This window comes from Fonsecaea erecta (genome assembly GCF_001651985.1).
Source record: "Fonsecaea erecta strain CBS 125763 chromosome Unknown Scaff16, whole genome shotgun sequence".
In the NCBI taxonomy this organism is placed as follows: Eukaryota; Fungi; Ascomycota; class Eurotiomycetes; order Chaetothyriales; family Herpotrichiellaceae; genus Fonsecaea; species Fonsecaea erecta.
The window spans coordinates 239,095-261,921 of record NW_017387259.1 but is presented as its reverse complement, the minus strand read 5'-3'; the positions used below and the strand labels follow the sequence as shown (position 1 = coordinate 261,921).

Genomic DNA, 22,827 nt, shown 5'->3' with positions numbered 1-22,827 from the left:
GGGGTGTTGTCGGCCGGGAAGCGTATTGTAACAGTCATTGTAACAGCCCTGCTTCCTGGGTGACAATTAACTTCTAGATATAAGTAAATAATCTCTAATATTAGCTTATTTAATTAGTTATCATAATCTTTTATTATATAAAGAGTAACTAACTAGACTAGTTTTATATTAACAGACTTTAATAATTAGCGAATAAGATAGAAGTTAATAAATATAGAACTATTTACTTTTAAATTAGTTAAAGCGGAAGTTTATATTATATAATTATTATATGTTAACTTATAATAGATAATAAAGTAATATAACTAAGTAGTCCACATATTGAGGAGGGGAGTTCGGATCCCGCGATGCAGCGGAGCGTGAAAAAGGTTGCCCACGTGGGGCTCAGCGAGGAGGAATTGGGGAGCTATTTCGAGGACGCGGGATTGTCTGGATAGAAGTCATACGCGCACCGGACCGGTCAGATTTTTTGCACAGCTTTTGCTGCCCAAAATGTCCCGGTACCGGCCTGCTCGGGCCCAAGTAATGGAGATGGCTATAGACCACCCCCGGGTCGCAGGTACTTTGTATCACACATACATATACGGCGGAAATCGCTTTCGTTGACTTGGGGGATTTTGGGAGTTTCATTGACGGCCGGCACTTCGACTGGTCTGCCTGTGGCAAGTTCCCCGGGTTCACAGAGTCGTCCAAGGGCTACCACGGCATGAAATTCTAGGACGCCTACGGCTTTAAGACTCTGGCGGCCAAGCTCCGCATGGACGCCATACGTGACCTGGGTCCGTGCATGTCGCCCTTCACTGTCTGGCTCTTCCTCTAGCGCCCTCGAGTCCCTACCCGTCCACGCCGGCCGACACATCTCCAACACATTTACGTTCGTGCAGTGGCTGGAGAAGCACCCCTACGTCGCGTGGGTCAACTTACCCGGTCTGAAATCCCACCCTAACTACGAGCTCGTGCAGAAGGTCCTGCTCAAGGGCGCCTGTACTGTGCTCACCTTCGGCGTGGCCAAAAACATCGATAAGGTCGAAGCCGTGATCAACAATCTTAAGCTCTACTCTCACCTGGTCAACGACGGCGACGCAAAGACCCTGATCATCCACCCCTGGCGGACCACCCACCAGCAGATCCCCAACGCGGAGAAGATCAGGGGTGGCGTCACCCCGGACATAATCCGCATCAGTCTCGGCCTGGAGCACATCAACGACATCATCACGACCTCGGGCAATGCATAGAAGAGGGCAAACACCTGGACTAGATCCAGGTTGGGGAGTGTCAGGAAGTCAGCCTTAGCGAGGCAATGCTCCAGCCGCGCTTGACCAGCGCCCGCGTCAGGTAGTTGTTGTCGTCGGCACTCAGGGGCCCCCGGACACGCCACAGGAAGCCCTCGTTCAGGAATCCGGCCAGCAGAGCGGGTTCTTGGAGGACTTGTGTGCAGTAGAGACAGGTGCTACCGCTGATCACGGCGATGCCGCCATCCACCGCGTTGGAGGCCGTATACTAAAAGTTGTGCAGCTCCAGGTACAGGGCGCCCATGATGTTCCAGAACCCGGCCCACAGGCCCTTGTCTGCGTATCGGATCACGCGTTCGGTACCCACGATGCCGACCCATTCATTTTCTTCAAACGGTGCGACGGCAGCCCGCAGCATGTGTGCCGAAGGCCATGTGACATATTCGTCGCAGAGCACCGAGATGGCGATGCGGACTGCGGGTAGGGCGGCAGCTATCTACTGTTTACAGGTTTGTAGGCTGCCTTTCGATGACAGGCACCAAGACGCGCAGCTGCGAAACATGCGAGCACGAACGTCGATCAAATGGCCAGAAGATGCGACGGCGAAGAGACGCGCTCCCCTCGTCGGGCATCTATCGGTTTTGAGCACTTCCGGGTCAAGACTGTCTCCGATCATCAACCATTCGCCATAGCCGACATCTCTTTCTTTGAATCTTGATACACAACGTGAGGCAGGGACTTGGAACTGACAGCGATCGGCTGGTCGGACTCGTCGGCGGCGGCAAAGTTCAAGTATCCTATGCCACGTCTACTGCTGCGCAGGGCCTGGCTCTAGTGCGCGCATGCGAACAACTGACGCAAGAGAAACATGGAGCATACGAAACGTCGCTCCAGGATCTGGATAAGTGCCTCCGAAGGAAATTGATGTTTGCATCCAGCGCTTAGACAAAGCCGGATCCGGCAGGAGAAAACAAACAGAAAGCTGTTGCGAAAGGCACATTCGCGTTACGTTGTGTTGACTTTTAGGGCTCTTGATGCCGGTGTCTTCCCCAATACTTTCTGTGGCAATCAGATCCTCAAGGTCGAAGGGACGGAAGTGCAGGGAGGTGTGCTGTTGCGACTACAGAGGGTAAACCCCATAGCGCTGTAGGATTGACGCTAGGACAACTCAGAGTTGCGTTGTCGCCCACGGTGGCCTGTCTGGCATAAAAAGGTAGGTCGTTGCCGCCCGGCTCGTCTTCAGCTTCACCCAATAGTCGGTCCCGGCAGCGAAGGATACGGTCTCGCGTGGGACTTGGCTATAGATGAACACGGTCATCCATCCATTCATGCTATCCCACATCCGAGTGTCGTTGTTGTTCTTGACGCTGACGAATTTTTCCGACATTCGGATCCGCGCCAGCGCCTCCCATTTCTTCAGCAAGAGGTAGAAGGTGGTCATCCAGACCAGGATGAGCACCATATACCACCCGTACCGGAACATCAACTCATTCAGTGCCGTGATGAGCGCTATCAAATTGGGATTGGCGCCTAGGACGTAAAAGTCGAGCATGCTATCGAATTTCCATCCCATAGGAACGGCCTGGCTCGTTTGTGTCGGACCGACGAGCTGGTGATACACGGGGCCCAGACTCATGATCTTCGTCATCACTGCAATCCAGAAGGTTCGGCTGCGAGGAGCGTTGACGGTAGGCACGATTATCCCTTTCACCATGTCGTATGAGAGGCCCAGCAGGGCAGGCAGTCCACCTACCTGCCCCAAGATTCCTGTAAGAAGAGACGGGCAAACCCCATGACACGCCTAGACACGAGATAGATTTCACCCCTGTCACCAGTAGGATGGCTCAGCTCATGAGATCGTATTAGTTCTTCCCTCCTTCCCTTTCTCTTTGTTGCTGCTGGGAACTTACACTTAGTGACCAAAGTCCTCGTACAATGTCCTCTAAACATAACGCCAAATCCCAAGGCGAGGCGTTTGAGATTGTGGGCTTTGGTAAAACTCTCCTTGTTCGCCCCGATGCCAATCACGTTCGACTCCAACGCAACGCGAACTGCTCGGGCATGATGTTATATTCGCAGTGGTCGAATGCGCCGTGCTGTAATCGGTCCTCGTCAGCAACACCACAGCCCACCACTGAGCTTCGACGACCACGACAACATCGACACATGTACCACCTGCCTTGGGAGGACGAGGACAAAACCAGGTCACCCTGGCCATGAACACCCACCTCGACCATGAAGGCAAGATATCCCTGTGCGAATCTGCCAGATTAATCCTCCGGGCCGCCCACCGGCTGCGATCACAGTACAGCCCGGCCTTCACCTTCCTGACGGCGACATGAACAGCCACCTGGACGGCGACGCGTACCACATCCTCAACACGCCCGGCTCAGGCTTCGTGGACATGCGCTGCCTCGTCTACGCCGACCACAACGCGGACGGCATGATCTGAGCGTACCAGAACGAACTCGACGAGAAAGACCCCGAGAAGGGCGACTACGCGTTGATACCGATCTGTGAAGAATCCTTCTTCAAACACTCAGGCGAGAAGGCGCTGAAGCTGATTAGCGGGGCCACCACGGAATTTGCGACACCGGCGTCCATACTGTACATGGGCACGACGAGAATAATGAGGCCTTGCGAGGCCCACTTCTCGATCTCCTTCAGGCTCCTAGTCAGAGCCGTGTCGTCTACAAGACAAGGGATGACATTGTATTTCGAAATTTTCACGGGTTGTGTCGTCTGTGAATCTGTGTCGGATCGGGGCTGGTCGATGTTATTTGGTATCAAAGGGGGAAAAGATTTACAGATTCATCGGCGCGAACTGTGGAAGGTGCGCTGGCCAGGTGCCACAATTGTATTGGTTCCCAGTGGTACATTAGTGACAGGCACACAAAGAGATAGTGGGAGAGAAAGGCGCAGGAAGCCTATACCGGGAGTGTTTGTGGCGCCGGATGTGTGCCAGACGCGGCCGTTCATCCGTATGGTGCTGCCTGCTCTCGTTTCGAATGGTCGCAGCAACTTGTTCGCATATGGGGGAATACCTTGTCTCGACTTGTACTTGTTGGATCCGGCGATATACAAGGTCGCGCCGTTGTCGCCGTACACATCGGTCAGGCACCAAATGACGTTCAATGCCCACACCTCCTTCTTTGGCTCCGGCACAGGTGGATGCTTTGGTCACTGTGGAGTGCCATGGGTGGACTGCCGGGGCGAGCAATATTTGCTGTAAAGTTGGAGATCAAGAAGTTCTTTCCCTGGGCTGATTTTACCATATCGAGTGCCACTGGGTGGACGATGAGGCCCCGAAAGATCTGGTCTAGCTCGAGAAGATAAAAGACCCGAACATTGGCCTCGTTGGTATCCAGGCGAGGGATGTATATCTCGTTTCCTGAGATGGTCCACACGTTCCTCGCGGGCGAGAGCGACACAACCGACCAAGGAATGCCTTTGCGGCATTGATGAGCATCAGCCATGACAAAGCGTTGGAATATCTCACCGGAGTCCTGGATGGAGTGCCCGATGGCGACGAGCTGCTTCAGCTGGTTGAACTCAAGTTTATCCGGAAAGAGAGTGTGCAAAATCAAGCGAAAAAGGCGCGCTATCTATGGCTGATCTTTCATCTCTTGGAAACATACGCAAGCACGGTTGTCTATGAAGCAGCGACTTTGCTGACGGCTCCAACAAACAACCCGGTGACTGTCAAGGTGGCCGCTGGGAAATTCATCGAGCTAAGCATCAAAGAGGCGGACAGCAATGTCAAGCTTATCGTGCTTGATCATGTTGACCAACTGCGGAGACGGAACAAGGGCGTGTCATCATGGAAATCCTGCGAGTGCTGTCCCGCCCTGACTTGAACATCCGACGGAAGGCTTTGGCGATCGCCATGGAGATTGTGTCCAGTAGGAATACGCAAGAGATTGCCATGCTGCTGAAGAAGGAATTGAGCAAGACGGTGCGGCGGTTCTCTTACCCACCAATTCCCCGGTTCGGCATACCACGTTATCAACTTGGCTGCTCCTGGGAGTGTCGCTCCATTTTCACATGATTGATAAATGCTTCGAACGAGGAGCTGGCGCCTCAGGCGGTACAGGGCCGTCACAAAACCGGTCGGCAATGCAGTGTGCTCGGTTAGAATTCATACCGACTTACGAACGAGCCTGTTGCTGTACGACACCCTGGATACCCTTGGCAGGAGAGATTTCGTGACGAATCCGAACAACGCGCAATGGGCTGCCGTGCAAGAGACCATCAACATCTTCTTACTGGGCATTCAATGCAAAGTGTCTCTTCAAACCGTGTTTGACTCGACTTCGGCGCCGTCTCGTTGTGACGACATGGTATACTTGCACAACGTCGACCCCTATCCTGGCGACAGCCGTAGGCCTGGTGTCGGATTGTTTGAAGAAGGGCTCCAACGAGGCTTGCACGGGCGATGAAGCGCTCAGACAAGTCCGAAAGGTGGCGACGATACCGTTTACATATTGAAACCACGCACCTCAATCGACCGGGCTCGACACCCGCAGGTTTGTCGAGTCGCTCCTCCAGCTACCGACTATCGCTCCCCGTAACATCGCCCGCGCTTGATTGCGACATCCATCTCCTATTATACCTACTCGTCGATTACGAACTCCTCCGCCGCGATCGTATTTGTCTCCTCCGTCGCAATCGTATCAGTCTCCTCGCCGTATATCGACGCTTCCCATCTCACTCGTCTTCCGTTACCGTCTCGCGCCGCCGCTTCGCGCTCGTCTCTTTGCTCACTTGGCACAGCTTGTCAGTCGTGAGAAGACCTCATCATCCATAGTCTTGTCGCCTGTAGAGCGCTTAGCTGCCCAATCTCAGGATCAGCCTGTAGCGCTCTTAAAAGGCCAAACTGCTGCTGCACCCCCTCAATGTGGTGTGCCGAATTGATATCTTTGACCAACACAATTTGGAAACAAGTCGTAGGGCCCTGTCGGGAGATGATGGTGCTCCAGGCCAAGAAAAATTCCCAGATTCTGAACCATCTCACGCCATATTTCGCCTTGACCTTTGCCGCATTGCCGAGTAAGTTCCTGTACCATCTCCAGAGTGTTGGACGAGGAAACTCTGATTGTGTCCACCGATTTGGCTTCAAACCCGGCACCTTCAACTTTATCAATCACGAAGTCCAGAGGAGTCGATGCGTCGGCACCCGGAAAGATGTATTTATTCATAAAAAGCCCCAAAGTGTGGTCGTCATATTTGCAGTACTTCCTCAACCCAGCGATTTGCAAGAGGAAGACCCTATCGTCGTCCAATAATCGGTCACTTGACTGAGGAAGTTCCCCAAGTGTCTGACTGCCACATGCTCGGTCATTTCGAGACAGGTGATTCCCTTGTATTTCTCGTTATGCCGGTTGGGAGGAGAGTGAGGAATGCCACGGTAATCCATGCAGAGGATTCGGGATTGGGAATCCGAGATGTTGAACTTCTTTTGCCCTTTTTAGTCTGATCCCTGCCCAAAGTGATACCAGTAGCGTGCGCGCCATAGTTGACGCTAGCATATTTCGCCATGGTGCTTCAGGGTGGTGTCGCGCTAGAATGTCAAGGTTGCGTCACCGGCGCCCGATATCAGGGAGTAGGGGTAGGGTTGACGCTGCGACTTGCGCTGCTTTTTGCTCGAAGGGGACGAGATACCCGGATACGAATTTGGCGCGACGATGGCCCACACCCGGGCGGTGTGGTTGTCAAGGGTGGTCAGGAGATGGTCGGAGCCGGCGGCGGAGTATGGGGACCAGATTTTGACCAGCGTGTCAGAGGACGTGGGTGCGACTAGCGGCGGATTGTTTCGGCCTTTCTGACCTTATCGAAAGCAGGTTTATGCCGCTGCTCCTAACGAGAGCCCACGTTTCAAACAACTCTATTCTTTTTCGCATTCTGCTTGCACTCGCTCACCTCCTGGAAAATTGCTAACCTCGAGATTCGGTCCTAATCGACCCTTCCGGGAATGAACTTCGTGACGTATGGAAGTTGATACAGAGAGGTGTAACTATCCTTCTGCAAGAGTGTTACGTTCTTGCTGCATTCCTACAGCATTCTTGCAACACTCTTGCATACCTGTAGCATTCCTGCTCCATCTTTGCAACCGTCTTGTTCCACTGCTTAGCTTTAACGCCGGCTGCACTGATGCTCTCTTGGTGTCTTTCTCGAACGGAGCCGGCAGAGACGCAGACCACACACAGACAGGCCGAACAGACCAACCATGGCTGACCTCATATGACGGAAGTGCTGGCGGTGCAGACAGCCGATCCGGCATCTGCAACAGAAACGGATGCAGGATCCTTGTAAGCGTTCTCGGCGGTGCGCATTGCGGCTTGCTTCTCAGCCCACGTCGTTCCTTACGTCTGTCCCTGTGGTTGCCGCTGTCCCGTGTAGGGTTGTTGGAGGGGTGTTGCATTAGCGTGTGGCCGGCGGAGGAGACTGGGCGGGCAATTTCTTTCCGCGCCTTCTTGGGGCACAAAGTAGCGCCGCGGATGGAGCCATGGCTCTCTTTTCTTTCCGAGCGTCGCTTGCGTGTTCTCGCTCGATGAATTTTCCGGTGTCGGCTTAGAGTACTTGGAAAGCCTCCATTCTTTGAATTGTCGTGTTTATTGAGATGTGTTGGGCACTACGCGAACACCTCCTCAGTACTCATCCGGACTGTTCGCAACCGGGTCGTGGAACTACAGCGTCGAGTTCTGCTGGTCGGGTAAGAGTACAGGGGCGTACCTCGTGCTCCCAACCGGCACCGTGCACGGCCATGGCGGCAGCGCCGGCTGCCACCGTGAGTGTGCTGCCACTCAACCGGCTCCCAGCCTGGCTCCCTTTGAGGCTGGCTGGGCGGCGAGATCTTCTCACTGATGGCTGCAAGCACGCGCGCTTTCCTGTCGAGTCGATGCTTTGTCGTTGGTCCCGGCAAACCGACATTCCATGCTGTAGCCGCCACACTTGTAGTGTCATACAGTAGGCTTCAAAAAGTCACCGACCACAATGCATTTTACACCGAAAGTAGCACTTTTCGACCTAACCTTTCGCGCTAACTTTATACTATAACATCCTTTCAAATTTTAATATAGTATAGATAAGTAACTAGACTTTATAATCTTCATATAACTTTTCAAAAAATATCAAGTACTTACGAAGTTATCCAGCTGAGAAGATCAAAAGGTTCAGATTTACATATAAAATCATCGAACTTTTCGATACTTTTACTTTAACTAGAGATTTCTCGTTATTTATAGTCTATCTAAGTCTATAACTAGAAAGTCTAGTAGATTTTAATAAGAACATTAACTTAATAACTTAAACAGGTATAGTCACCATACTAATTTAAAAAGTTATGCGAGGTTGAAAAGTGCGACTTTTGGTGTAAAATGGATTGTGGTCGGTGACTTTTTGAAGGGTGCTGTATAATGGCTGATCTGTGACCCTTGTTTAATACAGGTTCGGAGGCCAGTGACAATGAACACGCAAGGCCTAACTATATGGAGATGGAGGAAGCAGAGTATCGATGCCGTAGTCAGTAATGACCATGACGCTCGACGCCGAATACGGTCTTGTCTCCAAAATCAGGGTGGTAAGGTGCTCTTACCGTTGCTGCGAGCAGCATTGGATGGATCATCCAACTGGAATGGGAATGCTTGGATGCATCCCTGGAGCTCCTTTCTCTTACTACGACGAACCCTGTTACTCAATATCAAGGATGTAGGGTTATAGGTAGCCGTATCTCTTGTGGGAAATTCAGGCTTGTAGCTTCGATGCGCCCGAATATTTGGTATTCCCGCTTCTCTAGACGAGGACGCCGAGAATCTCGCAAAAGCTGAATTCAATGAGGCCAAATGTTGGAAAACAGCCATTGGCGAAGCATTGGTCAAGATTCGAAGCCACCTTCTCCGCACCTGTTTCTGTCTCACCCGAAGATCGCTCCGGGTGAAACAGCAAAGGTCTCATGACCCATTACCTAACGCAGTGTAGATCGTTGTTGGCGGGGATTCTGTCGGCCTTGTCCTTCTTTGTCATCTCCTCCTGTGCATTCCGCAACACGTCGATATTGACGTTGAGCCACGCTAGGGGTGTTTTGTGTTGCAGGTAGCCATGGATATTAAACCACTGCATGTAGTTTCCGGTGATCTCCTTGTCTTCCCATTTCTTGCCGATCGACTGGGCAGAGTAGGTGACTTTTATTTTGTACTCCGTAGAGTGTTTCTTCGCAGATGAACGAAGCGTGATCTCACAAAGCGACGTGGTCAGTCGGATTGCCCCCCATATCCGAGGAGAAGAGAAACGCAATAGGTCACGTGTGACAAACCTGCTGTTCTCCCTCTCTGACACCCACAATCACTGCCCCTGCCTCCACCGCCCAGATCCGGCATGCCAATGCACCATTGAGCACAAAATATGTGACACATGCAGGACCAGTGTACGCCTTTGTCGCGTCCCGCCCGAGTTTCCAATCTGTGCAGAACAGCACCCCGGCTATCATGGCGGCCGTGTACACCATGTGACCCGGACGATGAGGTCACTGTTCGCCTTGGAGGCGGCGGCGATTGCTATAGAGCGGCAAGTGCCCCTGCAGGTTCGATATCTATCTACCCGTAGTATTGTACATGAGAACAACGGCTACGAGAGCTTCTTAGAGTCTTCTGTTGTCGCAAGACAGACAGTCATGAAAGTAGAGCTGAGAGCAGCTCGTTCCAGAGCTAGGTGTCGTGTGTAAGTGACGAGGATAATCACGGGCAAAACAGTGACTACCTGTAACCACATGGCGAAAGACCTAACCGTCGATGTCCAGCGACGATAGTGACCAGGTGACTGTATAGATTTGTACACCACGTTTCAGCTTGAACTCAAATTCCGCATTCAGAATAAATGTGGTAATAAACTACCTCTATGGAGTTGTTCACGCCTCTATGGAGGTATTTACGAATACGGACAACTAAACTCATACCTGTCGTGACTATCAATTTAGCAAAAGCTGTAGATCGACTTCGCATTATCGCAAGGCATCCACATGCTTCTCAATGCCAAGAGTTCTCTCGTCGCGTAGAGGCTTGGATTCGGCTCGTGAGGTGGCTCGGTGAAGAGGATGAGTTCATCCAGGGCGTGTGCACGGTAATGGAGAGAATTTCACAAGAAGTGGCCTGGAGTTCCCTATACGGGCTTCTACAACAAGGACGGCTCTTGCTACCACGAGCTTGAGCCTTTGAGCTATCAAAACCGGCTGGGTGTAATCGTATTTATAAACCGCCCCTGGTTTTCCAGATCCTGGGTGGTCCAGGCGCTGGCGCTGCGAGAAATGCCACTGTCGTCTGTGGGAGACGCTCGTACGGGGTCGTTCTTGGACAACTGGTGTCTTGGCCACATACTTTTAGCGACTGATGGAACTAATATGCATATCCTGGGCACAAGGAGCGCTCATTGTTGGGCTTGTTCCATCAGGAAGCTCCGGCACAGAAGACCTTTATCACCCTGCGAGCAACGCGTGTGTGTTACACATGCAGTCTCTTGATGCAAGGGCGCAGGAAATGCTTGCTGAGGCAGTTTCGGCGATCGTTGTTGAAGAGCTTGCACTCAAGGCTCAAGAATACAGCCATGCACTCAACGCCAAAGAGGCATGTCGGCATTGGTACTGGCTTTATCAAAGCCACACCCACTGGCATGCCATTGAAATCCTCTTGAGCGAGATCTCACAATTGCCGGGTCGTCTATTGTCGAGACGGCCTGGGTTGCCCTCCACAGTAAATGGCTGATTCCGGCCCAGGCTCTAGCAGACAAGAACCGTCGCATCTGGATTCACCTACGAAAGCTGATGGCTAGGGCCCAGAAGTATCGGGACGCCGAGCTTCAAAGCCTTCGCGCCGATCCGTAGGCGGTTGCAATGCTGGAGAATGAAGACTACAAGACTCCTGTGCTTACAAGCTCTTCTCCATTCTCAGCCGGATCCAGTGTGGATAGTTTCCGTGAGCGGTGGCCCTAGCTCGTAGCTATCTCAGTACTGCCCCTCGACCAGCGACACATACCGCGCACCTCTAACGGAAGAGTTGCCGACCCTACAGTGTATGCAGTCTACAGGGAACCATTGTTTGCCGGTTTGATTCCTCCAAGTAACTCTAGGGATTTCGAACTTCGACGTCCCCCCTGGGGCAACGTCCTTAAGCATGAACCGACTGCAAAATGACGAAATTCCGAAGAACATCAACACCAATGACCCTTATTCGTCAATAAACATGAACATTCCCAGGGAGCCGGCCTCTAACCAGCCCGTTGAGCTTGGTTGACGGCCGACCACGGGGTCCGGGTTTCCATCCGTGGCTCTGGGCAGATGCGGACCCATCAGTCGACGTGTTCTCGAACTGGGAGTTTGTGTCCGTCGAGTCAGGATCACCTTCCATGGACAATATCACTAAAGGTGCAAATATGGGAAAGAGGAAGAAAAACAGAGAGTGGTAGCCACCCAGTGAGTGACAAAATTCCGTCCCCAGTGAGGTAAGTAATCCGGGCAAAATAACCCCAATAGTGAGGGGGAATTCTGTCACCCACTGGGTGGCAGCCCATTATTGAAAGGGCTGGTAAAAATCTGCTTATCTAAGACGAGTTGCCGAGGGTGTGCGGGCTCCTGAACAAGGCACACAAAAAGAACACCCGATGTTCCAACTGTGCACGCAGCGCTCTTCCTGCATGTCCTCTGTAGATGGTTAAAGATATGCCGTCGAGTCTAAATTGGTGCATTAGGTGTTTGTCAAGACTTTTGGCTTTCTCCGTCAGCTCCTCGTCGGCGGCACTTCTTGATACACCGAGACATCATCCAGGGTGCCGGACGGTAGAAAAGTGGCCCCGAAGACTACCCTCTTTTCCTCTTGACAGGCTGATGCGCTGCTTGCGCAAGGTCGTACTGAATATCTACGCTTGCGCCGGGGAGATGGCGCTTGCGACAGCGTTGGAATGAGACCGAGCACCATTCACAAGGACTGGAGACCGTGCCATTGGGGATCTACGAACGCGAGACTGACGACATGGAGGAACACTACGAGGTGTCACAAGAGAATGGAAATCGATGCGATGTTCAATGGTGCACGGTCTTAGCCGCTGCTTCTGGGGATGCCATTCCACCACAGCTGTGGGAGATGATAACGACGAGAGTCGTACTGAGGGTCTCGCTGACGGAAAAACGAACTAGGTATCTGCGAGCGATATCCCCGCACTGCGTGCGACCTATCTCTCAGGCATGTCCGAAGGAGACCGACCACAGATGCAGTTTTCTACTCAGCTCTACGACGCGGTTACGATCGAGACTGCTAAGCACCTGTGCGACCTGCTAGAGCCGGGGAAGAGAAGGCTCTATTGGCGCGGAGGGAGGAAGTACCGCCGTCATTACTGGTCGTTGGTGGGAGCTTCTCTTTGCAAAGAGGAGTGTAAGACGAAGAATCGGTGGTTGATGTTCGGATCCAAGATCAAGGTAAAGTTAAAGTGAGAAAATCACAGGTTCAATAAACTGAGCTTAGTTCGTCTGCCAGCGGAGCGGCGGTTAAATAGCAGCACGCTGCTGGTCGTGCCGTTTTCTTTACTGCAATGAAAAAGAGAAAGAGAGCACGGTCCCATGGACACAGACATGTAGAATTCCCACCCTGGAAGCAAGTATATGTACTCTCGTCGTGGTCTTACTGCACCGTGGACAGTCATTACTAAGACTTCAGAGAACAACGAAAGACTCAAGGTCATGCCAATAGAGCCACTTCCATTGAACTCAGTGCTGGTAATGCATGGGAATATGGGGCCCATGTCTCCCCAGAAGCCGTTGTCACGTTTAAGCATCAAGTCACGATAGATGGGATGATTCGGATGGGTGTTGAACTCCAACTTGTCAGAGGCTCAGGTCAGATCCACGCTTCGTTTGATCTCCGCATGAGACTGGCGGCTGACGTCCGAGTCGCACCAAACAGCCATCCACTCATCATCTTCTTCCTCCAGTAGTTCGTGCCGGATAGCCATAAAGTTTGGATCTCAAATGAACATTGTGGTGATTGCACATCACGGTGAAAGCGCCCTCAAAGAAAGGTTTGATTCCGTCTCGCCTTACAGCAACTCCAGCCCATCCCACATGGCAGTTTACTCCGTTGTCATCGACAAGCAAAGCCCTTGCCTGGTAGATCATGCCTCCAGTTTTCGATCCCTGAAATCTTTGGCAACTCTTCGGACTCCGTCAAGATCACCCGGCTCCAGGTCAACGAAGAGGTCGAGGTGGTTGTAGTCGCGATTTCGGATGTTGACACAGACAGGAGGAATAATGGCTGTCCCCATGAGGACATTGTCGTATGCCGGCAGATAGACACCGACCTCTGATTCTCCGCTCTTGGCTTCTCTTGCAAGCCGGGTCCCAAATCTGCCGAGATTCCTTGTTGCCTTGTTGCGTACTCTTGAAACATCCATATAAAAGACTCATTGAACCCTAGCACGGATGCCGACACTGTCCCATAGTTCGACGAGATCTGGACATCAGCGCCTCGCCTCCGTCAACGAGTATTTCGATCACGCTCAACTCTCCCATTTTCGCTGCTATTCGTAGGAGAGGTTTCGGTTTGTTAGAATCCAAGGCTTGCCGGTTCGGTTCGCATCCAAGTCGCAAGAGTGGTCCAATGATTGATGAATCTTTTGCACAAGTTGCAGAATGAAGAAGAGTTTCCACAAAGTCATAACTAGCAATCTTGTCCCTAGAAACCAGCTCCATGAGAAAGACTTACTTGGCTAAGTGGACTCTTAATCAGAGGCATCACACTCGTCAATACCTCGGAGCTCGGGGGAAGCCGTTTGCTGGTACTTATTAAGGACATATTTCTGAACATGAGATAGTGTTAGAGTGCTTGATTTTCATTTCACCAATTGGCATCGGACTTGAACTCATGTCGAAGGTCGACAGGATGGTTTGGCTCTGGCTAATGCTGTTCCATTCCGCCGAAGTATCGTCTGGCAAGACGCCTTGACGGTCGTGACGAGCATCCTATCGTCGTCACCGTCGTCGCCCTGGGTTTGGCGACTTCATCTTCTGCTTCTTTCCTCGCCGGGCCTTATTCAATCGAGACGACGGATTCGTTCTGATGCGACCACCCCTTACCCAAAGACCGAGAGATGCACGATAAACGAGTGGGGAAGAACGCCGTCAGAATAAAGGTATAGGAATAAATGAAATTCCGCACGCCGTTGTTGTGCCTGATGCCCACGGCGGACGCCCTTGTCACCACTACGCCAAGGTGCGGCAGTACCAAGGTCCAGTTTCAAAGTGATATATTTTATTGAGACCGAATTCTCTCCAAGATTGACAACCTGATCTCGGGCCATCGAGCAGTGTCAAAACAGGTCCTCCCGTAACATAAGGTTGTCGATCGCCTATCTCCGCTTGGGACACTGCCTAGGGGGACCATCCACCCAATATTCCATTGCTGCTGGGCCCCGGCAGTAATGGCGAGATAGGACAATGCAAAGGTAAGTTCGAAAGGTAAGTCTTCTTTTTTTGTTTTTGTTTTTTTGCCGTGTCTGTCTCTCTCCCGTGGCCCGTACCAGAGACCGGGCCTTGAAGCTGATGAGATTCCGTAAGCGTCACGTCCAGCAGGCTTCGGGGTCGTCCCCCGTGGTCCTGGACATGTTTTCGCCATACTGAGTGCACCGACCCCCGCGACAAGGTCTACGCGCCCATGTATCTTGCTGGTCGCGTTTGTTTTGACAGTGGTGGCACTAATGATTCTTAATAAATTACCTCAACAACGCTTTCTCCGGATTGAGTAAGGTGTTCGATGGGATACAGCAACCCTGGCCCCGCTTGGACGAGAAGGCCGTGGGCGACATTCGCCTTCTGGGGCCTGGCTCTTCGTCTTCGGATGCTGCAACCGTCGACGAGTTATTGGACCTCCAGTTGCCGGACGGAGGAATGACCTGTGAAGGGTTCGGCATTGATGAGCGGGAGCAGTTGCGGGCCAATATGCTCAACTTAATCCGCCATGTTTCTGTTCTAGAACACAACTGCTCTTTCCACGACCGTGGCAGGGAGAACTTCAGGATGCATCAGCTGTGGTTAGTGGATGTAAGGACTATACTCCAGAACTACCACTACACAACCCCGTCCGCAACGGTAGAGAATGCCGAGCATCTGGTGTCACGATGTTTGATTTATTTATCAAGAGCTTGCCATTACAATTGTCGACGGCAGCGTATGGTACTTTACTATAACTACAGTCACAGAAACCGCGATAGGAAAATCTTAAGCACTCGGGTCGCTACCTCCGAAAAGCGAGGGCTGCGACGTAACTTTCCTAGAAGTACCATTATGCTGGTAATAATCAACCGCCGCGTCAGACTAACTCAACCCTCTACGCTATGCACTGGCAGATGGATACCTTATTCAAGTGGTTTGATAATGAGCCGTAGCCGCGCTTTTCTATCGTCACGGGTGCTAGGAACCATACTTTCTATGTCGGGCCTGATCTAATCGAGATACAGTTGGTCAGGAAATCTAGCGACGAGTCGTGGACAAGCCGTACAGATACACCCATCAAACCTCTGGATTTGTAGGGATCAGCAGGAGAGAAGGGAAGAAGCCCATTGTGGCTGCGGTCAACGGCTACTAACAAACCGATGAGTAGAAGAGACAAGGAACGATTGGTCTCCCTCGATGCGTCAATTGCCAGACCGCCGAGCTGAGTTGCAGCTTTGCTTCTGGCATATCCCGTTCAACGACGACGGAAACAGATATGGAAAGGCTCGTTGCCAGTGCGTCTGGGACCTCAACCTCAGACCGGCGGCCCCAAGGGCCTGGTCAGTCCAACATCGTACCCACATTTACGCCTGCCGGACACAGGCGCGTGAAGAGCTCGAGAGAGAGAGCATTTGATAGTCCGTCTTGCGAGGAGGCCATTGGGGAGCGGTGTATCCGCAGGTGATCTCCAGCAATTATTTGTGGGTCAGAGCGTGTTCGATTGCAAGTTCCTCTCTTCCAAAGCTCGTGCACCACACCCACCAACGCTCGACCTCCTCCATTAACGCTACCTAATCTGTGCACCAGGGTGCAAGGACAGGAATCTGGGCAAAGTAGATATACCCGCCAGTTCCCTGTGGCCATCGCGCATATACATCATGGTACTTGGATCATGCACACCGTACCATGTCGTCGCGACGAGGAAGAGGACGACCTGGCAGCCTGAACCCAGACTTTCTTTGAGTAAACCGGACCCCCGATTCTGAAACACTGTGTGCCACCCGACAAGAACGTGATGAACTTCGAACCATTACTACTCATGCCCTCAATGGCGTGCGGCCTTCCGTCGACACTTCAGCTCCTAGGTACAAGGGTATGGCGATCATGACTGAATGAGTCTCAGAAAGATGGAAATTGTACAGATCATTTCCTTCCTTTCCCTTTTCCTTGACTTTCCTCCCGTGACCGGTATCGACAATATATCGAAGAAATCGCAAACCTCGTCCTCCCATCTGGCAAAATGTGCCTCCATGGGAATATAAGGACGTAGCGAGGTCCTTTTGACAAATTTCATTCGTATCTGGATTGACACTGTAATGTCCTCGCACACGTCGATTCATCTTTGCTCTTTTGTCCGCAACATAGAGTATGTCGAGCACTTGAACCAGCAAACCTACCAGAGACGCGAATCTTGCCAGTACCCGAAGTGTTGGACTGTTTGAGCAGCTGGGAGCTTGCCAGCGAGGCTCGGGCAATGTCATGGTTGAATATCTTGGGCTGAGGCTTCGTCGATGGAGGAGTATTGAAGGTTGTTGCTGCTTCGGATGGAGTGTGAGCTTTTGAGAGGAGCGTCACCTTCTCCGAAATGCTCCGGCCGAGATCCCCAAAGGTTTCACGGATATTGGGTGGGTAGTCGTAGGCTTCATTCTGGTATTGCTTGCTAGACACTTGTGAACACCAATCTCAGCGTTGATTTGTGGGGGCAACGACAACGTTGGGTCTGACCTCACGCTTCTAGGCTGTCGGTGGAGCGACCTTGGGCTTCTCGAGACAGAGAGCCTTGCGCAAATGGCCTAGCGACGGGTTGTTGGCCAGGATCGTGGGGTCGAGATCAATACCGTGATGCTCGTGAAGCTTACTGAGAACAGTCAGAGCCATCAGAGAGTCCATGCCCAAGTTGCTGAGATAGGCAGTTTCGGTATTTTCAGCCAGGTCCATCTCCACCTCCTGGGCAATCACCTGCCGGATGGTCTCGATGGCGATCGTTGATAGTGCCTGCTCTTGGACAAATCGTTTGGGAGATTGAAGGAGCTGCAGGAGATGTCCAAGTAATTGATCCAGGTACGGTTCCAACATTGACTTTTCCGCCTCTTCGCAGAAGTTGACCAGTGCAGCCGCCGCATGTGCTTGTCCTCCCGACTCGCGTGCTTCGAGGACGGGGATGACGGTTGTCAGCACCACTTGGTGGTCCTTCTCCCCCATGGGGCCCGCGAAATCGGTGGTCATCTGGCCAAGGGCACTGCATCCGGCAAATTGGACGCGTGGGTGAGGATCTCTCAAGGACGGCACAACCAGTTTAAGGACCTTATCGAGTTCGCTGATCATGGGGTCTCGACATTCCTCAGAAATGGCGGAGATGGCCATCAGAGCGGCGAGCCGATCTCTCCATGCGCCGTGGGTATGTCGTGGGATTGGTATTTGGTGGTGGAAGGTTGCAACAGACTTCCATGAAGTTGGGCTAACTGAATTTGTTTTGGTGGACAGTGTGTCTTTCCGACGCTGGTCGTTAGTCTTCGCTACTAGGGTTCCTGCCCAGTGGGATTCGTGATAGATATGAGTTTGTCTCCTGCGGCACCCAGATCACTCTTTCACGATAGCTGTTTTTCATCTAGGGCAACTTGCGCACGGAAGAAAACCAGTTTCTGGTCGTGCCCAGAAGCAAAGTGCTTAGAATGAGTGACAAGATACTGTCCCTTCTCGGGTACAAGAAACCCTCAACGGTCCTCGGGGTGGTCGACTACGAGGACCCGTCGCTGGACTGGTATGCAGTGTTCGAGGCGGCAGTAAAGAAACAACCCCGTTAACTTAGGGATATCCCTATTCAATCCCAAGAAGCTTACCTCGATCGAGAGTCAAAGTCCAGGTAACAAGATATCTCGCAATTTCGAAAGCTACTGTTGTGGTCGAAGCTCAGAAGCTATATCGACGACCTCTAGGTGTTAACCACCCTTTCTTCCCTGGGTCACGAAAATTGTCACCCGGGCTTCCCGGTCGATAACACCCCATAGGGCGAGTGGCCCCCACTAGGCGAATGACTCCCATAGGGTGAATAGGGCGAGTAGCCCCTATGGGGCTAACGGTCCCTAAGTGCTAAGGCGGGCCCCATAAGGTATATATAGAAAGAGATAAATAAGACCTCTATTCTCGCACTATTAGAGAGGTCCTTAATAGTACGAGAAGTCGATATCTTAAGGATAGCTTTATAAAATGCGCTGTAGGGCGGTGTCTTCACCGCTTGACTCCCTAAGGCGACCTGTTGAGCGTGGCGAAAAGACTGAAGGTGAAAAAAGACTAAGTTAAAAGAGGTTAGTGAGTTTGAAAGTAGACTAGTCTAAGTTAGTCTTAGTTAATATTAGATTATAAGGAAACTACTCGATAATATAAGCCTTCTATAAGAGATAGAGTAAAGATATAAAGTCGGCGAGATTCTTATTCTATGGTCGAAAAAGAGAAATCTCAAAAAAAAAGGGAGTATCCGTTAATAATCGAACTCTATTTTAATCTCTCTAGACCTTATCCGCCGGTAGCGCCTCTTATAGATAGTAAGCTAACTAGACGCTCCTAATCTTAGATTTCTATAATAAGAGACTAGAGCCGTTAGGGTCTTAGAACACTTAATAACTTAGAGAGTCTATCTTAGAGAGAGTTTTATTAGACTTTATATCTATATTATATAGTATTAGCTAATTAATAGAGGTTAGAGTTATACTTAATTAAGTCCTCTAGAGAGTTTTCTCTATAATCCTTAGTGTTTAATAGTACTATTTAAAAGGTATAAAATCGAATATCTATAAAAAGTAAGTAGTATAATATAGGAATTAAATAGGAGAATATAAAACGTAAGTAAATGAGTTACGATAAGATAGTTAGCGCTAATTATCGGTCCTAGCTAGGATTAAGAGGGAATTTCTAAACCTATAAACTATATATTTAATTAAACTAATATAATAAGACTAAGGAGTAAGACTAAGGCTCTAACGGTCTCTCTAGACGTAGTGTATAGGATTTCGACTAAGAGAGTCTACTAGGATCCCGTTTAAGACTCTTAAATATTAAAATAGTGAAGATGTCAGAGAGCCTTGGGGTGGGATCGTTAGACGAAGAGTCAGAGGGTTGAACACGTATCTATATTGTATAAAGCTGTCCTTGAGACATCGACTTCTCGCACTGTTGAGGGCCTCTCCAGCAGTGCGAGAATAGAGGTCCTATTTATCTCTTTCTGTGTATACCTATTGGGGGCCGACTTGGCATTGGGGACCGACTTGGCATTGGGGTCGCCTTGGCATTGGGGGCCGTTCGCCCCATGGGGTGTTGTCGGCCGGGAAGCGTATTGTAACAGTCATTGTAACAGCCCTGCTTCCCGGGTGACAAGAACAATGCGGCTCGAATTCAGAATCCTTTCTCCCGCTGCTATAGACATCCCGGTATAGGCACCATTCTCGACTGGTATCTTGCCTGGGACGTTCGTCTATCACAGAGCTGGTAGAGATATGTGACGACTATATACAACCGCGCCTGCTTGTGTTGGCGGGCTCCGCCATGGCTTCTCGGCTTCCGTGTCACCCAGCGCCGTAAGGGGAGGTTACGCAACGGGAAGATCCTCGACACCGATAACGAACAACGATACCTATCTCTGTCCTGCTGTCACGAATATCTCCAGTATGAAAGCCATCCCCAACTGGCATATTACACTGGGCGTAAGCCCCTCGGAAACGTTATATCTGTTTCTGCAGTGAGATACTCGGAGCTCAGCCGTATATCATGTCCTATTGCGTCGTCTCGCAGGCCCATCACGCACACACATATACATCCCCCATTGAGAAAGAAATATCCTTGGCTTTGCAGATAGCGAACGAGGATCCCAATTCCATTCCAGTCTCGTAAGGTGCCTTTTCACCGCGCAATGTGAGCCAGCATCCTCTGTCATTATTTGGCCCTTCGCTTAAACTATACTCGGGCAGGGAGTAGGACTGCCCGTGCTCCGGGATGTCCGCGTGTCGTCGGCGCCGCGCCGGACCTCAAATTCATTGCTCTGTCTTATCCAAACCGCCGGATGCGATGCCACTGACACCTTGCCAGATGGTGCGAGATCTTTCGCTACGCTCCTTCAACAATGGTGGTACTTTGGCTTGTGGAGTGAAGTTTTACTAGCCCGCCTTAGATACGAAGACTCGTCCTGTCCTGCTTCAACCAAGGCAATCTTGTAGAATGGATGAAATCGCACACTGGGCTTTCCTCTTCCTCGGCCCTATGCGAGCATGCATGCAGTTGGGGACAGCGGTGCTATTTCTTCCTGGTTCCACTCACTACTTGCACTTTTCTCACCTCGTTAACATTGTCGAGCCTGGCCTGGTTGGGGCTTGTGGGCGGAGAGACCCATGGACAAGATCGTCGACCCGACCATAGGCAAGCACGGCATCGGCAAACCGTACCTGGAGATGCGCAATGATACTGTGACGGTCACTCTAATGATCAAGGACAGGAAGTCCTTCAGATGAAGAGAGAGGGACCCGCAGCCGATCCCGGCCATCAATGCACCCGCGGCCATGAACTTCGGCAGCTGCTCTTCGGCCCTCACGAAGATGACCACGGGCCTCTACCAGAGAGGGTGCTCGACCGTGCCATCGTGACCGTGTCCATTGTCGAGCAGCTCATCGCAGAATGTCTCCTTTTCCGTTAATGCAGAAAGGTATCGCAGAATGTCTCCTTTTTTGTCAATGCAGAAAGGTATCGCAGAATGTCTCCTTTTTTGTTAATGCAGAAAGGTATCGCTGAATGTCTCCTCCTCTGTTGTTGTGGAAAGAGATCGCAGAGCTTCTCCTCTTTGATTACTGCGGAAAGGCATCACGCTCAGCGACGGGAAGAGGTTGGGCGTGGCTGTGTTCTTCGCGTTCGGCAGGAAGAAGTTGCACGAGATGATCTTCGACGAGATGGCCGGCGTCATGTGGATGCTCCAGGTCGCAGCAACATCGTATGGGTCAAGAACGAACTCAAGAAGAGCTTAACGACGGGTCGATCGACGTGTCCGCGGACGTCGGCTCACTACTGGCGGCCGCGCCGTTCGCATCGACGAGACCGGGGGCTCGAGTATGCCAGGAACGCGACGAGGAGCTGATACTGTCCTAGACCGTTTCGATGAGTAGGGTCAGGAAGCAAAATACAGCCGTCAGCCCCGCGTGAGGCTGGTGGTGCACATATCCATGGAACTCAACATGACCACATACGAGCACGAGGCTCATCACGACCGTGAACACCGCTAGGGAGATAATTCTGGGCGAGTCGGGAGCCATGTACGCGTCTCTGATCCTATCCATAATCGACCCGGATCACAGAGGCTTGGACGTCAACATGCTCAAAAGGAGGATCGGCAATCCTGGCTCGTTCTTCGAGATGGTCGACGAGAGAGACTCGTTGATGGACTGCGTCTCTGTCCTCGAGGTGGTCGGCATGAGCTCGGTAAGGGGACTGCTGGTGAAATCGTAGGACATGGGGGTCAGGCTGCGCACGAGCATGAAGTCGTGAACGTCGCTGGGTTGTTGATCGACATCATATTGGTGGCACAGTGAGGAATGGCCGTACAAGGTATCACGTACTGGACCCTGTGGATTGAGCTCCGAAAGACTTTGAACGAACCTAATCTCAGCTTTGGTAGACTGTGAGGTGCCTCTGATCACCTGAAAGAATCTATCAGAAGGGAAGGGTCACAATATCGTGAAGGATAGGCTTATCTGCATGTGCCTTACCAGTGGAGGTCGCCTCAGCGAAGTAGTGGAATTGTGTATATATATTTGTTGTGGGGGGGGAAAAGCAAGGAGAGGAATACTTCCATGTAGGAGGGAGAGCCATGCACTGCGGCAGCCTTCTAGCCACACATTTTAGGATACATATTTCACAGATAGCCAATCAATTCAATTAGCCGGTTCCATAAGGGCATCCTCTCAACTCCCGGCAGCCCATTTAACACTCCAAAACCCATTTTTACCATCCCTGGTTCAACAGGACTCTCCACCCCTTCAGAGATCGTGAGGAAAGGGAGCTATGTCCACGAGACCGCTCCGAATGCCACAGCCTCCTCGAAGCTTCGCTGCGCATCACCATCAATGTTTCGTTCCCATACCTCAACCATACAGTCAAGCCTTTCACCCATTTACAGCTATCCAACCAACCCGCGGGACCCCAATAGTCGGTCCAGAATTCTTTCATCTTCTGCGGTTTGATAGAAGTATCTATCTCCCTCCGAATTGCTGTATCGCCATAGGTTCCTTTAGAGATTTTCAAGAAAGGAAGATTTCTTGATGGCGTCTCTCCGAACGCGAAAGTCTCCTGAAAAATCGACTCTGGGACACCAGC

The 22,827-nt window shown here is 51.4% G+C and overlaps 8 protein-coding genes across 8 annotated transcripts in view; 3 read left to right on the top strand and 5 right to left on the bottom strand.

Annotated features, from left to right (window-relative positions):
• Window positions 1-1,275: 1,275 nt before the first annotated feature.
• AYL99_11807 (hypothetical protein) lies at window positions 1,276-1,650 on the bottom strand (the record flags this gene model as incomplete). Its single annotated transcript, XM_018843312.1, has 2 exons — window positions 1,276-1,450; window positions 1,502-1,650. 2 exons carry the CDS (start codon window positions 1,648-1,650, stop codon window positions 1,276-1,278), a joined length of 324 nt encoding a protein of 107 aa, XP_018687414.1.
• A 750-nt stretch (window positions 1,651-2,400) lies between these two features.
• On the bottom strand, window positions 2,401-2,946 carry AYL99_11806 (hypothetical protein; the record flags this gene model as incomplete). Its single annotated transcript, XM_018843311.1, has 1 exon — window positions 2,401-2,946. One exon carries the CDS (start codon window positions 2,944-2,946, stop codon window positions 2,401-2,403), a length of 546 nt encoding a protein of 181 aa, XP_018687413.1.
• A 502-nt stretch (window positions 2,947-3,448) lies between these two features.
• Window positions 3,449-3,684, top strand: AYL99_11805 (hypothetical protein; the record flags this gene model as incomplete). Its single annotated transcript, XM_018843310.1, has 2 exons — window positions 3,449-3,537; window positions 3,579-3,684. The coding sequence occupies 2 exons, from the start codon at window positions 3,449-3,451 to the stop codon at window positions 3,682-3,684; spliced, it is 195 nt and encodes a 64-aa protein (XP_018687412.1).
• Window positions 3,685-4,693: 1,009 nt separating this feature from the next.
• Window positions 4,694-5,089, top strand: AYL99_11804 (hypothetical protein; the record flags this gene model as incomplete). The annotated part of the gene is made up of 1 exon (XM_018843309.1): window positions 4,694-5,089. One exon carries the CDS (start codon window positions 4,694-4,696, stop codon window positions 5,087-5,089), a length of 396 nt encoding a protein of 131 aa, XP_018687411.1.
• Window positions 5,090-9,191: 4,102 nt separating this feature from the next.
• AYL99_11803 (hypothetical protein) lies at window positions 9,192-9,717 on the bottom strand (the record flags this gene model as incomplete). The annotated part of the gene is made up of 2 exons (XM_018843308.1): window positions 9,192-9,464; window positions 9,544-9,717. 2 exons carry the CDS (start codon window positions 9,715-9,717, stop codon window positions 9,192-9,194), a joined length of 447 nt encoding a protein of 148 aa, XP_018687410.1.
• A 7,494-nt stretch (window positions 9,718-17,211) lies between these two features.
• Window positions 17,212-17,841, bottom strand: AYL99_11802 (hypothetical protein; the record flags this gene model as incomplete). The annotated part of the gene is made up of 1 exon (XM_018843307.1): window positions 17,212-17,841. The coding sequence occupies one exon, from the start codon at window positions 17,839-17,841 to the stop codon at window positions 17,212-17,214; it is 630 nt and encodes a 209-aa protein (XP_018687409.1).
• Window positions 17,842-20,855: 3,014 nt separating this feature from the next.
• On the top strand, window positions 20,856-21,157 carry AYL99_11801 (hypothetical protein; the record flags this gene model as incomplete). Its single annotated transcript, XM_018843306.1, has 2 exons — window positions 20,856-20,930; window positions 20,960-21,157. The coding sequence occupies 2 exons, from the start codon at window positions 20,856-20,858 to the stop codon at window positions 21,155-21,157; spliced, it is 273 nt and encodes a 90-aa protein (XP_018687408.1).
• A 646-nt stretch (window positions 21,158-21,803) lies between these two features.
• AYL99_11800 (hypothetical protein) overlaps window positions 21,804-22,827 on the bottom strand; it is a gene marked incomplete at both ends in the record, with an annotated part of 1,761 nt that continues 737 nt past the window's right edge. The window contains one exon of the mRNA XM_018843305.1: window positions 21,804-22,151. Within this exon, the coding sequence (XP_018687407.1) occupies window positions 21,804-22,151 (348 nt within the window). The remainder of the gene's footprint in view (window positions 22,152-22,827) is intronic.